Raw genomic sequence first — 20,828 nt, forward strand, 5'->3', positions numbered from 1 at the left:
AATGGTATTTTTTTCACTATCAAAAACAGCAGCAGACGATTTAGTATTTTTCTTCAGTTACAAAAGTTACTTACTTTACACCATTACCGCCGTTGAAAAGTTTGAGCTTCTAATTTTACTTCAAGTTAAAAATATAAAATAATAATTAATTGCATCCCGAAAAAAATCCGTGGCACTATATCCTATATGGAATGTAGTACTGATTGTGCATGACCCAAAGGCAAAACAAATTGTTTTATATAATTTTTTTGTGTTAATTAGACTTATGTATACAAGATAAAGCACTAATTATTGTTCAAATTATGAATATCATGTATGCTCTGTCGGCGGTGGAGCATCTTTAAATCGACTGTGTGACGACATTTTTAGCTACTGGTATATCAACTTCATATTAACTGTAAATATGTTCAAGTTTCATCGTGATGATAATAATCAACATTTAAGTGTGAAAACTGTGCTTGCGTCATTACAATAATTAAACAAGTTATTTCAATTCTAAGCAAGAAATACTGAAACACATCAAATATTGTAACAAGACAAAACCAAGCACACTAAACCCCAATTTATGGCTGTTTTATAAGCAGCATATTTTATCTGTTAATATATGTTTGAAAGAGTCTTCAAAATGTTTCTGTGAGGTGTTAAAACTGTCATAAGTTGTGAAAATTTTCATTGGCAAAACTGTAGAAATGGGGTAACATAATGCTGCTATTCCGAGCCAAAATAATAGATTGATTGTCGGTTTCTATAATTTTCTTAAATAAAACAGTTGTTCGTACATAATTTGAAAAGCAATATGTTGGCCTGTCGTGTGTATAGTGAAAATAGCCATTACTGGTGAGATAGCATATTGCGTTAAAACGCAATAGCTATTAGCTGATCAAAAACGGCGTTACAGTTAGAGTATGTCATAAATTAAGTCAAGATATGTTTCATGATTTTGCAGCCAGGAAGGATATCGAGGAGGGCATATACAATATATGAACGGAAGGGTATCAATGAGAAAAACACAACATGATTGTAGTTACGACTGGTGTCCAGGATCCACGCACAGCCAGCAACATGATGACGGGTATTGTGGAACGTATCACCGGGGCCATATACGAACAAGACCAACGGCGGACAAGTGTGTCGAAAATGTCACATGAGGACGGATACCATTGGCACTCTAGGTAACGTAAATAAGGAGAGCATGAACAATTACATTAGTCATATAGTGACAGGGTCAAAGAAAAAATACAATGATGTCCACCCAGGTCATCAACAAGGTGTCATACTACCAGGGTGACGTTCGGAGGAGGATAAAGGAAGCCCTACTTAGAACAAAAAACGTTTTCTTTAGAACGAGCCTTATATATACAAAATTATATGAAAAGTACTGTATTTAGTTTAAGAACAAAAAAAAAAAAAAAAAAAACAAAAAACGACAGTTCATTATGGTAAATATTACATTCCAATTGAGTACATAATCTGCGCACATGAGGTTACATTGTTTTATACTATGGAGCATCTTGTTGTGTTGTCTGATACAACTCTAAAACACTTTGTCGTTTTCTTCACGTTGGCAATGGTTAGACCTCCTGTATGTAGCTGACATTGAATATCTCTCAAAATAACATTGCCCAAGGCTGCAGACAAAGAACAATTATCTTAACATATGCAACTACACACAAGCGCCTGGCGATAATAATGGACAGAAATTCATTCGACTGTATCATAAACTTATTTTAGTATTCTAGGCACGCTTACAGTCGCAAGACTGCATCTTTCTGGTGTTTTTAGATTTATTAATTGGTATATATTGCTATAGACACTTGTTGAAGCCCCTATTTTGCCTTAATTAAAAGCATGCAGCGATTGAATTTCAATGAACATACCGATATATCCGAAGATGTGTTTTGGAGGAGGATTTATGCAATGTCTAGGATTTATTTTGAGAAAGAAATATGAATCCAATAAAGACACTATAGCATTAAACTTTTATCTGGGATAGGAACCTCCCATTCAACTTGGATAAGGAAGTCACATAGTTCCTTACACGTTTAGTTTAATTTCGTTTATTACTTTATTTAAGTTCAGTCTTAGCAGTTACTATCCACATGGAAACACATGGTTGCTTGAGTACTTCAGTTCATTTAGAACTCCACGAGCAGAGGTTATGCAATTTAGTTGCCAAAGCAGGAAGTTGGTTCGTTCTCTAATTCTCTATATCATAATCGTTGTATTTTCAAGATAGAATCTCTCAAAATCAATGTATTGCATGAGAGGTCAAGTTTTAATTAACTCGTAAAAGCAAATTGAATAGCGACAAAAATAACATACCCAGGAGATAATCCCCGAGGGATACTTTGTCTTGAATATCTATATGGTTCAATTATAGCTTTGTAGTGACGCTGGGGATAAAAATTAATGTGTACACTGATAGGTTCGTGGAGACTAATTAAACCACGGATTGGAAAGGATTTTCTGATTAGTTTTTTGTCCCTCAATGTAATAAGTCCTCAAAGGTAAGTGACATCATATGTAACAGATTTACACCAGAAGCAATAATAGCACATCAGGTGTTGGTGTGAATACAGAGAAAAGAAGCGTAAGCATGGTGATTTTTTGTGCGTTTTTGGTGAAAGATTAATAAGCCAGAACAAATACTACCGTTGGAAATATGTGAACTATTCTGACATTTTGTCTCTTTTAAAATTTGAAGGGTCTTATCATGACGTGCTATTTTAAAACATTGTAAAATGAAAGAAAAAAAATCCATTAACCTTTCATGCGGTCTTTCTTTCTTTTCAAATATCCATTAAAAATAACATGCTAAAGGTACATTTTACCTTCAATGGGAGTATGGACTTCTTTTTAAATGCAGTTGGCACACTTTTTCCTCGTGTACGAAGTAATGCAATCTTAGTATAAAGACTTGATTTTACTACAGCTAGGTAAATACAGGTATTATAGCGCTGATAACTAATGCTATACAATGTCATGTAAAGGCAGGCTGCAAGCCTTACAGAATAATGCTATCACTTTGTAGTGTATCTAAGAACACATTAGTGATGAAAAATCTAATGTTTACGGATTACATCTATATGGCGTGCCTGGAATGAATACGTTGACACTTGCCTATTTGGAATAATTAATGTATTCCATATATGACTTTAACGCTCAAACAACCTCATTATCCATGTAGATTATTCAAATACCGATTGTCATGAACGAAACTAAAAACTCTAAAAATTCTGAATTACTTAGTCTATATTATATTTTTCGTGGATTTCCATATGCAAGATTTTTCCTCTATCAAAAAAAAAAAAAAGAAAAAAAAGAAAGCAAACTAATATTGATCCTTTCAGTTGCTGTAATAATTTAAGGATGCATTAAATGGGTACTTGTGACTTAATATACAGAAACATAACATACTGTATTTCAAGTAACTGTTAAGGTTCACGGTGACCTGTTGATACACCAACTTCGATCTAACTAGCTCCCTGTCATCTGAATACAATTTTGTTAATCTCTTTGCATCAGATTTGAAAATAACAGTCATGAATTAATTGATTATTCTTGTACAATTCTGACATGCATGACATATCGAATTATGTACTAATAAACCTCTTTTTCCTACGACACATTTTTGGATATGCTGAAGCAAATTCTTATCAGTATGACGTTCTGTAGACGACGTTAATTACACAATCAAAACGCCTTTTCCTGTTGGCGTTTTAGTACACAACACGTCCGTGCTAATTGAAAACAAATGTTTCAGAGTTTATTTTCGTCCATATGCTTGTTTCAAATCGTTCTATCTATTGGTGTTCGCAAATGTGGTAGTGATTACGGTACTAAAAGTAGCGTTTTGTCCTTCTGCAGTCGAACTTATTTGCGGAGAACAATCAGAGGTATAGCCTGAAGCCAACAGGGACCATAATCTGTAAATGTTGCACGGTGTGCTATCGCTTTGATTTTGTTCTTTCTATGTTCATCTATGTTTTGTTCGAAACTTTCCATGGAGAAGAATGGTATTTGAAATTGTATAGAATGTGTTAATATTGTGGCATTATCACGATCCACAATTCAGCATTGTGTGTGTCATCGTATAGAAAGTACAACCAGTCGAAGATGGAAACAAATCATGAAATCAAAACATGGCACTGAATTTTCGACACTAAGACTGTAGGAATGATTTATTATTATTAGACAAACAATCTGTATATTGTTTAATAGTTATTTTCAATTTAAAATTTTTGGTAAGGTTTTGCTTTATATTGGATATTTTTCAATGAAGTGGATTGTATACTTGAAGATTTTATTATTCGTGTTGCCTCCCTTCGCACCATTTCTCCCTTGAATGCTATGTACACCTTCATTGATTATATTTTAAAACTAACAGCAAAGAGATGAGAAATATTTCCTGTTCTGTCAAAGTCTCATCTTTTAAATGAAATAAATCCTAAGTTCATTTTAACACAATATAAAAGCAGTAATTTGTTCGAGCTGCCATGATGTTCATAATATTCCAGAAAGACAGCATCGTAGATATTTTCACGCGACACTGGATATATAAAGAAGTTCTGAAATCGATATCTGCATTTACACCAACATAAACATCACCACTGCAATGGCCTAAAGTACTTGAGAAAGCAATACAGATCATTCAAAAGGGAGACTTTGAACTTATTAGAGTCTATATCGTCGTCATACGTTTAGTATATAGTATGGATGATGACATTTAAGAGAATAACATATTATCCGATTTATCTCACATACATCGATACAATCTGATATATATCGTTAGTTGATATATTACGTTACACGTAACATATATATATATGCCTTATGTATAAAGGGATCCCAGATATCTCAATGGTTTTGCTTTTATTGGTGTGGTTGGAATACAAGTCATACAGACAAATTCACATTATCAAATTATGGTAATAGATATATATGTAGATCTTTACCTCTAAAGCGATAACAATTTGCGCAACCTATTCACCGAGATTTTTAACCAAACTCACAGTTTCTGCGCTAAAATGTATTGATAAATATATTTACTTTCAGCATTCTTTTTCTCACCTACCAATCTACTAGCATGAAAAAAACACAAAATAAGAAAGAGAAAAAAATATTTTCTTAAAGCTTTTTATTTCATTACAGATAACCAAATGCTAACCAAACAAATGGAATCAACTACGTTAAATCTTGTTATCTATTTCATACATGGCTTGACCCATTTTTGACTGCACCATGATGGCTTCTTTCCCTTATTTTTAATCGCTTTTCCACCTCCAACTCTCACTGCGCCGAAATAGATATCAGCATGTTTTTTGCATGATTCTCTCTTCAGAAATTTGTCAATGAAGTTCTTCCCGCCAAGCCGTTTACAGATTCGCTTCATATTAGCCCTGAATCTTTTGTCACATTGGAGTCTTGACATTCCGTAAACCGTCATCTGCATAAACAAGATTTGAGACATAAACAATGACGGGAGATAACAGGTTGATACCAGAATTGAACAATAATATAAATTCAGAAAAAAAACCCATTCCCCTAAAAATATGTCACGAACAAATGCCTGTATTATGATATCACGAATATGTTGACAGGTAATGTAATGCATATTAACATAGGATATTGAATTTAACGGAAAAGCATGTGTCATTTAATCTTCAACTCAAATACAATTTCAGAATTTATTGTTTTTTTTTTAAATGTAATGAAATAAAACGGAAATCAGTCAATAACTCATCGATTTTGTAAGTTTCAAATACAGCGAGTTGGAGATACAAAAAACGACGTGAGTAAAGTACGATTGGCCGTCGATATGTGTCATATTACAGTTAATGAGAAGTCATATATTCACGTGATTTTATAACTTAACAATCAATGAACAGTGGCACTAAACGACGATAAAAAGTACTTTAACCAATTTTTCTGTTAATTATCTATAATTAAAGACTATTCTCAAGAACCATTATGATTTCTTTAGATATTTAACATCATGCTACCCGAAATAAACACTGCCCAAAATGGAATACAGATTGTTTTGTTTGTAATAAAAACTAATATTAACTGTCTCGAACAAAAAAGGCCGTAAATACGTAATAACTTTGGTAATGTTTTTATGGGTCAGTGTACCCTTTAGTTCTTAGTATGTCTTTTTGAATATTAAATATGATAACAAAAATCGGGAAATTACGTCATGCATTATGTTTAAAAAAGTAAAATTATTCATGAATTGGATATCTTTTATATTTTTTATGTGACTAAAATTCATACAGAATGGCAGAACGTTCGTTTAACTGATTGGAATATTTGTGGAATATTTTAATATTCGTTATTATGTCTAGACATTTTTGTACTTTTTTTATACAAACTACATTTTAGAAGGTAATCTACTTGATGTTATCGGGCCTGTCGAAACACATTACTGGACGAGACATGTTTCAAAGATCTATATTAAAAAAAAAAAAAAAAAAAAAAAAAACGTGCTCTTCTGACATGCAGATATATAATGCAGGTATCTATTTTTGAAATGTTAGGAAGAATCGGTTCCCGACATTTTATTGATATTTTAAAATCATTTTTTTTTTTTGAGTAGAGTCATATTTCTGGTAGCAAATCCCATATAGCCATATGATCCTATTATCCATTTGCGATACAGACGCAAACAGAAAATATAAAACAAAACTTAGGAGTATACATTTACATTTTCAATAGAGGATGGATCCCCTTCTTTATATAGAGAAATCTTTTGTTTGTCCCACACAGTATATTAATCAAAGTTGTTATATGGCACTACACTGATTAAAATCAAAAGGGTATTGTAAATGTTGCATTGCCTTGTAGAGATGCTGGTAATGAAATAAGTAATGCTTTATTTTCTATTTATAAAGGAAATAAGAGATCGGTTTAAAAAAAAATTGCATTTGGTAATATTTTGTACTAAGACACATTAATATGTAGGAGTTACCTCTCTTGAGTTGTTTTAGTCTTAAAGAAGGATATTATAGTTCAGTCGTTAGTTATGTTTAGATCACTTTGACATATATATATGTACACCGTAGAAAAGAAGTAATATCTGCATATAAATAACATGTTAGAAATATGCCCATATAAGCCTTGTAAAGATAGATAATTATTATATGTGTATATACGCGAAAATACATTTGCGGTGTCCTTTCACATGAAGAATTTATACATGATAAAAGGTAAAGCGGCCTATGGATGAATTAGAGAAAACAATAACGCAAATATTCGCTAAATAACGGCAAATGGACAAAAAGGTGAAAAATAATCAGAAAAATAATGAAATATATGTTAAAAAGCAAAACGAACATTAAATAAGATCCAATCTAATTAAAAAATGATGTTCATTATCTACTCCGTAGACCTTGTGTGCTCCTAACATGGAGTTTCTAGAATAGACAATGAGCATCAAATCTTAATATGATAGAATAAGATTAATTAAGACCAAAAATGCGGATGATGCAATTTCGCTTTGTCTTTACATCTTCAAATGACATCAAATGTGCTACGTACGCATCTGTAACACAAATCGTGTTTGTTACAGGCCGGCTTAAAGCGTTGTTTGAAGGATATTTTGATACCCTTGGGGACACTGCAGCCATTGATGTATCTGTTCCTATCACAGGTAGGACCTCGCTGTACGGTCAGCACTATCAACGCCATCAAACACAGCACCAACAGCTGTACCTGGAAACGTGTGATAGATTCATAGTGATGGCATTAATATGGTTATATTGATTCTATAAAGATAATTGGGAGTTTCATTATTTGAGTCTGATCCATAATTTATTAATACTGATTTATAATATTATTACTAATGTATTACATATTATTTTATTTCATATTTAAAACATAACATCACCAACAGAATGATCTCTAAAGATTATCATTTTTAGAGGTTTACTTTTAACAAATATTAAGTTCTTTTATTTGAATTAGTTCATAAATCCTTCCGTAATCTAGTATACATGTATATCCAAAACATTTCGCACATTTTGTAGATATACATAATATAAATAACATGTGAAATATAAACTACCATTACTACGATATACATTTAAAACAATATGTATGTATAACCTTGACGTTTTTAAAGTGGACAGTTAAACAGGAACTAAATTAAATACTAGCCTGAATAAATGCAAATTAAGTTTTTTTTCTGAATACCAAAATTTGGAAGAAGGCCTTTGATTAAATAAGAAAAATCAGAAAGTCAGAAAGTGTATTTTATGTTCTGTCGCACAACTCTTATGAAGTAAAGTATGATGAACACTTAACCTAAACATAAATATCAACATCAATCTGTCAACAATAGGTATTACATCCAATATATTAACATGAAAATAAACCCATATTTTTGGTTCAGCTTATATGAATGAGATTGAGATAATTAGCCTACTCGTTATCATCGCATATCCAACATAACATAATATAGCCGACGCTATGAGTAGCACTTTAAATTAAAGGTAGGTTTCGCCGAATGAAATATAAAGACTACGAAATTGAAATTTATCCTGTACATAGATATAATCTTCAGATCATTTTCAATGCATACAGCGAACAATATGGGTGGTCAGTTGCCTAGCTTGACCAGGAAAATACTCCTCTAAAACTAGCGTGAAGTCAAGCTTTACATAGAACATGACGCATTTTTTTCCAAAACGAGGCTGCAGCAACAAACGGAAGCGTGCAACAAAATGTCAGATAGAAGTGACAGTCTTGACACGGCATGTTTAGTTAAATAAATAACAACAACAAATCGAAGTGCGATGGACTGTTTATACATATCATATAATCTAAAACACTTCATGTTACTTACATACGCTCGCTAGCTTTGTACACCACATCGCCCCTGCAGGTAGGGCGTTAGAATTGTACCTGCTGCCCCTATTGCATGATCGTAAAACGCGACTAAATTTAGGATCTTATCTTTTCTCTTCTTCCTAACTGACTTTATCTTTCCTAATGCCTCCCTTGGCATCGCCTCACTTTTGGCCTTGAGTTGAGCGTTCGCCCCTGTGAGGAAGGCTCTGGGTTCTGTCCCCTGGCCGAGACACACCAAAGTCTATAAAGTGGTAGTTTCTGCTCCTGCTTAGCGCTCAGCATACAGGGAGTGGGACGACTGGTTCGCCCGTTGTCAGTATAATGTGACCGGGTGGGGTGTGTTGCTTGGTGTCTTCGGCGGCATGCTTAAGTGATATAGCACTATAAAAAGGGCAACAGTTCCACTATACAAGAAGACACAACACGAATATACCACAGTCTCCCAAAACACGCACCTCGCACAACATACACTCAACACTACGCATACATGGGAGGCCGTCCTAACATGACCATAGCTGTTAATAGGACGTTAATAAATCAAGCAAACAAACAAACAAACAAATATACATGCAGTTAGTCTGCGGCTGTTTGTGCGCTGGCATATGTATTGAAATATAACTCACCACGTGCAACGCCGTTACACGAGTCCCAACAGATCCGGGCAAGTTCCGCTTGAGATATGGCTTCTGTTTCTTCTATTGCTACATGCCATTTCTGAATTTAATTCCCTATAGATATCCTAAGGTGCTACTGAATCCATTTTAATTTCCTCCACTTTGTTGCCGATTCATATTTTTTTTTATCTCACACACTTTCGTTCAGCCATTTTGTTTACTTTTAGTGCGTGGCAATGCGCATGTGCGAAACTAAGACAACATTAAATTGAGGTATTTTAATATGTTTTTTTATTTTTTCTTCCGTTTATCGCATTTCACAAAAAATATTTATTTGGTTGGGCGAAACCTACCTTTAAACAAAATTATATTCATCTCTCAAACGGAGAAATTATAATTTATTTTATCCTGATACATTTCCCAATTCAAAATATTTCATTACATGAAATAAGATAAAACTTTGATCGAGATAAATACAGACAAAGCATAATATGCCCTCTTTAAACGAAAAAAAATGTATGTATTTCAATTTATACGTGTAATTGTAAAATACAAACTGTAAATACATATTGTAGAAGCATATTTACATTGGATTGATTAAAATAACAATTCATAGCCATAATGATACACCATTGTTAAATTGGCTTAATATATTGGTAGGAAGATGTCACTTGTCAAGAAATAAAAAATGTGTCTTTTATAGGAATATTATAACATAATATCATTCATTTCCATGTTTTTAACTATCAATTGTATCACATTCGTTGGTCTTCCAACATGCCACTGTCAGGTATTCCGATAAAGAGAGAAGCTATTCGTTTATTCTGAGGAACATTCCAACATTCCAACATTCTTTTTTTCAGTGAGTCTTCGCATCAAATAGCACAGTTTATCACAAATATATATTTTGACACTAAGAAGACACTGCTTGAAAGGATCCACTTGGTATTTATACAATTAAAATAAGCAAACCCACCTTCATTGTTTCCCTTTCAACCGTAGTCCTTTTCCCATGTAGATAATTCATAAGTATCACAATATATAAATGAGAGGTAAAACAGATGTCACACTCATGATGGATGTATTTCACCATAGGGAAAACAAATTTACAATTTTCAACAATTTACTTTTATTTTATACACAGGACAAATCATTGTTATTCATCAAAATGACGTGTAAGAGTAACATACTCTGACCTACATTTATAGAGTTCATCATATATATCAAAGATTGATTTTTTTTTTTAAAATCGCTAAAAATGAGTGCATTATTTTTGTGTTTAAACAATTGTTTTAAAAAACTAACGTCACTGATTATAGTTTTGTCATTGTGACGCTTACAACATTCATTTAACAAAAATATTCTTACAATTTATCGACTGGAAAAGTGACCACAAAGTTGTGGACGAAATCGCATTAGCTCTGTCAGATTATTTTGGAAACCGAGTAGGAATGTGCATTTGTAGTCAATTTTAATCCGAACGCTTCTCCTTATACACCCAATTGGCCTTGATCGCAACATTTTGTTTTTATTACAGTCTCCAGATAATTACTGCAACTAGATAGCTTATTCTTGCCTTATCACGATAACATTGATTAAGCATCCCAAATAAAAAAAATCGTGTCCACAATCGTTACAACGAAAGAGGTTTTTTTTTACAGACACATTGTCGGGTCGGTTGAATTACATGTACAATTAGTATACTATCGTATAGTTGCCAGTATTCGTGTAGGGATTTGACGTAAAACTTATTTCCATGACATTTTCGGTAATACTGAACTTTATCAATTTTCTCAATTCATAATTTACAACATATTATTTACGATTTGGATACTTCTCTCGCTGTTGTTATCATTTAATGCCGATTGCATATTTCCAATCTAAACACATACATCGTAACTTACATGTACTTTATTTTTGTAAATACAATATTTTGCGTCCTAACTTAATCCTCAATTAAAGCTCTATAACCTAAGAGGATTCCAAGAAATTTCCAATCCCACAATTCAACACCGACTCATCCACATCACTGTATATTTGGACATTGCAGCGAAATTTCCGATTCATCCATTTAATGTGATGTATATTATGTATTAATATCTCAATAACTATGAGGAGCTAAAACTGCTAGTATATTCACATACTGTGTTATTTCAGTTACAGTTTATATCAATTGATACTCAAAGGAGTGCATATAGACTACTTTTAGACGTTTTAGGTGTGTCATTAAACAAAAAATCCGTAAAATTTGTATTATACAAGAACTATATACATTTGTATATTCCAAGCATTTATGATAATTAAAGCCGTATAATTCGCATCTTGAAGGTTCGTTAATTCACAAAATAAAAATTAGGGTACATATATTACAAAACATTGGTTAAAGTTCATAACTTGTTAGTGGTAATTACATTCATATTTTGTCAGCGTTTTATTTTACGGACCCGGAAAAAAACACGGAATATGCTGCTTTAATAAAGGTTAACTTATACATGTATGCTAAACTCATATGAGTATTCTAGGGCGTCTAGGTGCACCTTAAATGCCGTTCGAATCTTTGCTTCTCGGACTGAAATGGTGAAGAGTATCCCCTGGTCTATCGATATAAAGTCATATTATTTATGTGATTTCATCTTATAAAATACCGACGTGACGTGACGGAACGACCATTTGTGCGCTAATCACGTACTTGTAGGAGTCCAACGTTAATAGAGCGAGGCCTACTAAAAAATAACGATATATTATAAAGAAAATCAGAGAACATAACCAAAAATTTAAAAGGAACTGGAAAAAAAATTCAAAGATATCATTTCTCAATTATTGCTGACAGTCGAAAGTGATACGTATATAATATACATTTTGTAGGTGATACTCAGAAATGTATTTAAAGTGTAGACATTACGCAAAGTAATTGATTTTGATGTGGATATAACAGCGAGATAATAACCCATAACTATTCCATTTAGTAGTCTTTCTTTGAAATAACGTAGTGAGCAAACATACATTTAAATTTTATCGCCTAACATAAAAAGATAAGAAACATAATGTGTACATTCGTAAAATTTTAAAATGCGTCGATCAAGAAGTTAATTAAAACTCAATTATTTAATTAGCTTTAAATGTGGTAGGAATTCTTAATTCAAGCTCTGTAAACTAAAAGGATTCCCAGGAATTCCCAGTCCCACAATACAATGTCAGCGCACCAATATCACTGTATCAAATATTTCGGCATTACTATATTCCTGCGTCATTTTAAGATTAAGTCAATGAATTAAACGAAATGTTTATGTGTCATTTTTTTTCAATTACCTCAGCTATGATGAACTAAAAAGCAAGTATATTCACTAACAATGCTATTTTCTCTTGAACATTTTCCTAACATATGAAACTATACACGTGATCATGCATACATACACATGAATATAGTATGTACATTGTTTTTTTATATGCTGTCCTAAATATCCCATGACGATTTCTAATTTAGCTCGCTACTCATCTACTGTTCACACGTTTGTCGTGTATCAATGCATTTTACACTGAGTTTTCTGAGAGTATTTTAGTTTATATCAATTTGGACCCAACAGAATGCCCACAGACTGTTTTAGACGTTTTAGGTGTGTAGTTAAAAAATCGGTAAAAAATGTATTTGGCCGAATGGTTCAGATGTCTCGACACATTGCCACAAACCCTCCATGTTAAATCACATGAGAAGCAGTTGCCAGTTACTGACCACTGGTCGGTGTGTTTTTTCTCCGGGTACTCCGGCTTTCCTCCACCAACAAACCCGGCACGTCCTTAAATGTCGTTCAAATATATACTAGTCGGAATGAAATTGAGGAGAGGTTTCCATTGTCTCTCAGAATAAAGTCATATTTCCTCTATGTGATATAATATTTTAAAACATCCTAGTGGCCGACTTGACGTAATGGCCATCCCTACGCTAATCACGTAGAAGAAGACATATTTTAAAGTTTAGACATATTAGGCAAAGTACTTGATTTTGTTTTGGATAGAAAAGGGAGATAATATAATAAGTATTCCATTTAGTAGAGCTTCTTTGAAATAACATAGTGAGCAAAAATGCATTTAAGTTCCATCGCCTAATATGAAATGATAAGAAACATAGTGTGTACATTCGTAAAATTTTCAAAAAATTAATTAAAACTCAATTAGTTAATGTAGCTTTAAATGTGGTAGGATTGCTCAATTAAAGCTCTATAAACTAAAAGGATTCCCAGGAATTCCGAATCCCACAATGCAATGTCGACGCACCAACATCACTATATCAAATATTGCGGGACTACTAAGTTACTGCGATAATATCCCATAAGTATCCTTTTTAGCATAATATATTTAATTGGTATAGTGTGTAAAATGCATTAGAATTTTAAGGTGTATTGCCTACTTTGAGATGATGAGATACATTAAGTCTATATATTCGTTCAATTCGGGTTATGTCAATCTGACGCAGGACGTCCAAAAACTAAATTTGAATTTGAGTGTAAATCGGAAAGCAAGAAATATTGACAAATCTAGTATTTCATATGATATATCGATACCTTTTTTGCAAGAGTAAAGAGTTGTTAAGAGTAAGAGTAAAATATAGCGCATTCGCATAAAGGAAAATGTTTCTGGTGTAAAGTTGTAAGAATCTTTTATATGTGGGTCTGAAAGATAGGGATATTCTAACCTCGGGATTCCAAAATATTGAAAAATCCCAGGCTTCGTGAGGGTCACACTATGTTTTATCAAATGGGGGTAGAATATCTATATCCACATCCGAAAGACTATTTCCTTTCATCTCGAAGTTTAGTTTCATTTCACATTTTTTTTACAATTATGATGTCCCATCATTTTGATATAAGATAAGAAAACCCTTACTGTGAATCAAATCTTCATACCTGAAAACTGAGTTTTATTTCAACAAAAAATTGTCTGCGTTCTTTATAGTAAAATTAGTCTGTATTAATTACTACTATTAAATGCCGTGAAATAAAATTTATTTTTGAAATAGGTTGGATTTTATTACAAAGACACAATCAACGGAATGTACGTTAAAAATATCACGCAATTGTCATAAATGGAGAATTGACTTGCAGTTGCGGTTTTATTTGATACTTTTCCAAAATGGCTGTATATTATAAGCGCAATTAAAAACGTCTGCGAAGTAATGGGAGAAACATACTCTTTCATATGTGGAAATTTTACAACATTTTGTGGTCCTCGGGTAGAAAGCCCCTATTCTTCATATCCACATGTGAAAAAGACTTATGATGTAGCATTGTGACTCTTCTAGATGATAAATGCCGCTGAAAATATTTTTTCGGCGACCTACAGGTAAGTCTCAAAACAAACATGTGAATAGCATGACGTCAGAAACTGAGTGAATTAGTTAATCCAACCGCACATTTCCCAGCCGAAATGAGGAAGTTATCTACGTAATGATGAAAGATATCTATACTTATATATAGACAACCTGCTAATGAAAATTGAGGGAATTTCTTAAAACACATACATGAAATAGAGCATAGAGCAGCTGATTTGTAAGCTCCTGTTAGAGTAATACCGACCACATAACTTGAACTTCGACAAATTAAATTCAACCGAAAAGGAAAGATGAAAAGTCTAAACTTAAGGTGAACTTTATGACAATTTTCGATAGCAAAGACACCTAACCTAATTATAACCTGCTAACCATGTCGAGAGGCTGAAGTTGGTTTCATAGTTCCGTTTAAGGATTTTTTATGTTTTTGTTGGTACCGGAGTAGATACACATTCGGATTAGACTAGGGCCGGTTTTGACAAGTTATACTGTAATATGAATTACACTTTTCTCATATTGTATTATTTTTTTCTCGATTTGAGTCATTATGCTAATATTTAATCACTAGCCGAAATGGCTGAATGGTGACTTGTAAAAATGTTAACCACACGTACAAATGCAATTTAAAAACTAATTAGATTTATCTTATTTTTGTAAAAAATATTGAATCGGGATTCAAGTAGTCTAGCCATTAGACACATTATTAAGATTAAATCTTCCTAGTTAGACCTTCTAGTATCATATACATGTTTCCAGTAATGAACATAAATTAAGACTGTTTATCTGATGCAAAAAAACACGCAGTTGTTCTATATTAGCTTAATTGACGAATTAATTAGAAATAGAATGGCCACCTACCTGAGTCAACATAGATATATAAACTAGCGATTTACATGTATTTTGCAACGACTCAGTGAAAGCTGGAGCCTGCTATACATGTCAGGAGTACAAAGGGTAAGCGATCTTATTTCTATCAATTCATTCTTAACATTTTACTAAACCAATTTACTCCATTTATAATATATAATTAAAATTGTTCTTTTCTCTCGTTTAGAACACACAAATGATTCATCAAGGAATTTTAATAAATAATACGGTATGTTAAATGTTCAAATTTTCATAATTGTCATATCTATTATGTAACCTTTTAAACGAAAACGTGGGAGACATATTTTGGAATCACACTTATTTTTTTTAGTAATAACGTATACAGAAGAATGAAATATAAAATGAAATTATTTGCTGATCAATAATTGCTCTAGTGCTTTTATAGAACGCTATAAACATATAAATACATATAAAATAATTTGCTTGTAAATCCTAACGATTTACGTCTTAATATGTTATTATACACATTCCATTAGTGTATGATTTGGTCATTGTCGCATCTGTATTTGCAACCTGAGCAATCTAATATGTGAGCATATAAAATAGTTGTATTAATTATAAGTTTATGATTATTTATTAAACGCGTTGTTTGTTATGTTATTACTTTTATTTTCAGTCAGCCATATTGAAATGAAATGAAGTTTACGGTAACACAAACATCTGTGCTGTTCTTCATTGACGTGATTGGAGGTAAGACAAGTCTATGTTTCTATCGTAATACTAGTCCGACTTACATCACCAATTCACTCTAATTAAATCCCCAAAGCACTTTGAGATTTTAATTCATCTCTGTCCTCCGCCGGATTTTAGTCTGAAACATTTCTCGCAAACATTGCACAAATATTCTATCCTTTAACTCCCAAGAATTTTTATAGCAGAGTTCCCGAAAATCCGACATTTTTTTCAAGGTGATTTTTCACCCTTTTGCATTAACAATCTTGGTAATCAACCCATATATATTTAGAAACTTTAGATCACCACCATATCCAAATTTGTAAGAAAAATAATGTTTTCACATTAATTATGCTATCATGGCAACCGAAATTTTGGAATCTGACAAAAATGTTAAAGTTTCTTACATTTATCAATCTTAAGACAACGAAAGTTATTTAGATGCCCATTTATCAACCTGATCATCAAGTATGTTATTGCAAAGGGGTAGAAAATTGTATTGAATGTCATAATTTCAATTTGATTTTGAATGTTACCATGGTAACCAACAACATTAAAACCGATGATTTTTGAAAATGCTTAAATACGTGTTTCACCTGTCTTGCTTCAACTACAGAAAGTTTAATTCATATAACAGGCTTTGTAATCGTTTAGCTTTCATATTAATTTCAAAAGGGGATGTGGCCAGAATTGGTATTAAATCATTTTTTTTTGTAAAAAATGTTACCATGGCAACCAAAATATAAACTACGGAAAAATGCAATTTTGTGCTGATAGAACCATTTCTATGTGTTCCAGTCGAGTAAAACATTGGAAAAAAATTATTGTGTTGTAAAGTTACTTGCTTGACATAATGGTCACACTCAAATCAGTTCAATTTTTCGGAATTTTTTTTTTATATAACATTAAGTAAATGTCAATCATTTCGTGTCAGTGTAGCAAGCTGGCTAACAGCTATCCATATGTGTGTTCTCCCAAATCAAGATGTTTAGATAATATGTCTAAATATATATATGTGCCAAGTAAAAAAAATGCAATAAAGTACTCTCATAGTATACTGCAATAATTTGTAAGTTACCAGGGCAACTATTCATCCATTTATAAAAGTACCAATACCCAACAAAATAAATGAATTCAGAGTAAAAGACTAGACGACACCTTGTGCTTTTCTGGACAAAAAACTATGTGTGTATTTTACTTGCACATGTACTCGTGATAATTTGAATATAACAACTTTTTTTAAAGAAATAGAGGAACCCCCCACTTTCCCCATGATATGCATGCATACATTTGCAAACAAATAGCAGAATGCATATATGTGTATATATGTGTGATATACCTTGTCCATGTTGTAGATGTCATGTAATGCACATACTTATGTATTATTGCTTTGTCGTATTACAGATACATGTACATGTATGTTTTATGTCTTAACCAAATTGTAGATACACTGCAGCGTCTACAAGCATGAATGTTTTATTATTTACCATATTGTAGATACAGTGCAGCGTGTATACATGCATTTGTTATGTATTTACCATATTGTAGATACACTGCAGTGTCTATACATATATATTTTGTAGCTGCAGTGTTTATACATATATATATTATGTATTGGCCATATTGAAGATACACTGCAGTGTCTATACATATACATTATATAGCTGCAGTGTCTATACATGTATATATTATGTATTGGTCATATTGTAGATACACTGCAGTGTCTATACATATACATTTTATAGCTGCAGTGTCTATACATGTATATATTATGTATTGGCCATATTGAAGATACACTGCAGTGTCTATACATATACATTATATAGCTGCAGTGTCTATACATGTATATATCATGTATTGTCCATATTGTAGATACACTGCAGTGTCTACAAACATGTTTATGTTTTATGTTTTGACCATGTTGTAAACACAATGCAGAGTCTACAAACATGTATATGTTTTATGTATTGACCATAAACATGTATATGTTTTATGTGTTGACCATATTATAGATATACTGCAGAAGACAAATATACCTAGTATATATGTACGTGTACAGTCGACACTGTCTTATATGACATTTCAAGGGACCATCACAAAAAAGTCACATAAGACAGGGAGTCACTTAAGGCAGTCCAAGTTCATCCGCGGCATTACTGTACAAAAATATGTCTTTAATTGTCTTTAGATTTATTCTTCATTATGAATATATCAATTACCTGATCTAAAAAAAAATCAAAAATAATAGTAATAATAAAAAGATAAAACAAAAATGAAAAATTTTAATTAAAAGATCATTTAGAACTAGTTGTAAATTACAAGCAGACATACATTGATGTTTGGTTTTAAACTTTGTTCAAGAAAAAAATTCTATCTGGAGGGGGTCTAATTTAGGGTTAAAAATCCCATTTTTTGGCAACTAAAAAAAATTTTGTGTGTCATGATTTCAGGCTTGAAAAAATCACACTTGTCCGCGAACAACCATTACAAAACAATTGCAGATGTTGTGTAAATTAAAAACCATTACTACTGTACAGTAAAGGTAACATTTTAAAACCTGGGCTTTATTTTGCTGAATTTTACAAATCTACTGTACACTGCTACCAAATGGCGGCCATTAAAGAAGGCTAAGTCGTGTGTATTTGTTTTTACAAGACTTTTTGGTGTTATGAGAAACTTTTGAAGAAAATACAGGGTTTCTGACTTACAAATATCAAAGAACGAAATTATGTTTGGTCGTAAATGCCATGTACAAAACAAGAAGAGAGTCAACCACGCCAAGCCATAGGATGATACGGTAGGCAAAATAAAACATGCCTATTTATTTAATGTGTTCCGTTGTTAATTGTCAATGTTTACCATTGTTTAGTATTGAGAAATATCTGAATAATATCCAGCCTCTTTAATAGTTTAAAGCAAAATTTTGTGGAATAAAACGATCTTTCATGATCCGTCAAAACTGGTTACACAGTAATGTACTCTTATCGTAGTCAACAGTCAATGTTTAGTTCCATGTTAACACCTCTTTATCGATCATAATTATGGCCTCAGGCGGAAGAAAAGTCGCTCAAGACAGACTTTTTATGATATAAGGGTTGTAAAAACACGGTCGCTTGTCAAGTAGGACAGAGAGTCACTGAAACAGACCCATCATATGGCAAAACACGTTGGGGGTCTCAAGTAAGGTCACATAAGACAGGGAGTTGCTACATACAGGGTGTCGCTCAGACAGTCTCGACTGTATATGTGTTAGTTGTCTTGACCATATTGCTGTATCTATATGCATATACATGTATGTTTATATGTATTGTCATATTTGTGAAGTCATACCTGTGTGATAACAAAATTCCAAAGAATTTATTTCACTTTTAGTACATGTGCACTATCGATATAGCTATGAACACATCGATGAACAGGTCTATGAACATTGATTTTCTGATGAGTATTCTAATCCCAAAATAATTATTTGCTAAAGATAAAATAATATGTTATTTCAAGAATAAAAAACTTTAAAATCATATGATTATTCTAATAAAGAAAGCAGAAAGGCATAACGAAAATGTGTGTTGGCATACAATTATATTTTTTTCTCTTATCTTTTCTGGACAAATATCAAATTAGTATACAAAATATCTATTCTATCACAGAGCATTTCATTTGGCACTTGTGTCAATTGAAGCATGACCTATTTTATATTACAGGCAAAATGACGTATATGTTAACATTTCTGCTCCAGTTATCCTGTCTGAAAAAGTCACTTCTTATCACAAAACTATTACATGTATTTGGATAGCATGTTAATATATATGCAGCATAAGAAAAATGATGTATAAGATTCAGTGGCCCTATTTGTATGATAAGAAAACCTTAATTTAATGTTTGCAGTGCAAATAGTACATGTACATTGTATGCGTCAATCTTTGATTTGAGATTAAGAGTAGAACTTTTACTGATACTGAATCTATCTGTATAAATGAATATATGCAATATTTCATTATTCTAAATGATTGAATCTCTGCAACTCTCTTCATAAGGTAACATGACCTATCAAAATTGGAACACTTTTGGAAGATAAATGTAAAAAAATGGAGCAAGAGCCGGTTAATATTATGGATAGATTGTAAAGAATGTTCCTTTTTGAACATGTATGTGAAGTTGTATATTTTATTTTAATCATTATTAAATAAAAACATTATTCTCAGTGGTTAACGCAAATATCGGAGGTTGGAGCGACTGGTATGAGTGGTCCAAATGTAGTGTTACCTGTGGCACCGGTTGGCAATACCGGTCTCGCCTATGTGACAATCCTCCACCATCACCAGACGTAAGAGGACCGTATTGTGGCGGTGGCACACCGTCTTCCCAACAGCCTTGTGTCATGCCTGATTGTTTCGGTAATTATACAATAGTTCCTATTTTCTCTCTTCAAATGAAATTCTTCATATACACATGACAAATATAGGTTAGATACTTAATTAAACTTT

General features: G+C 32.4%; 1 protein-coding gene across 1 annotated transcript in view; it reads left to right on the plus strand.

The window, feature by feature from the left end:
• The first annotated feature begins 1,014 nt into the window (after window positions 1–1,014).
• Window positions 1,015–20,828, plus strand: part of LOC138316419 (neurogenic locus notch homolog protein 1-like) — a 57,482-nt gene continuing 37,668 nt past the window's right edge. Inside the window, exons 1-2 of the mRNA XM_069258114.1 lie at window positions 1,015–1,126; window positions 20,547–20,738. Of these exons, the coding sequence (XP_069114215.1) occupies window positions 1,015–1,126; window positions 20,547–20,738 (304 nt within the window). The remainder of the gene's footprint in view (window positions 1,127–20,546; window positions 20,739–20,828) is intronic.

This window comes from Argopecten irradians, chromosome 2 (genome assembly GCF_041381155.1).
Source record: "Argopecten irradians isolate NY chromosome 2, Ai_NY, whole genome shotgun sequence".
Taxonomy (NCBI): domain Eukaryota; kingdom Metazoa; phylum Mollusca; class Bivalvia; order Pectinida; family Pectinidae; genus Argopecten; species Argopecten irradians.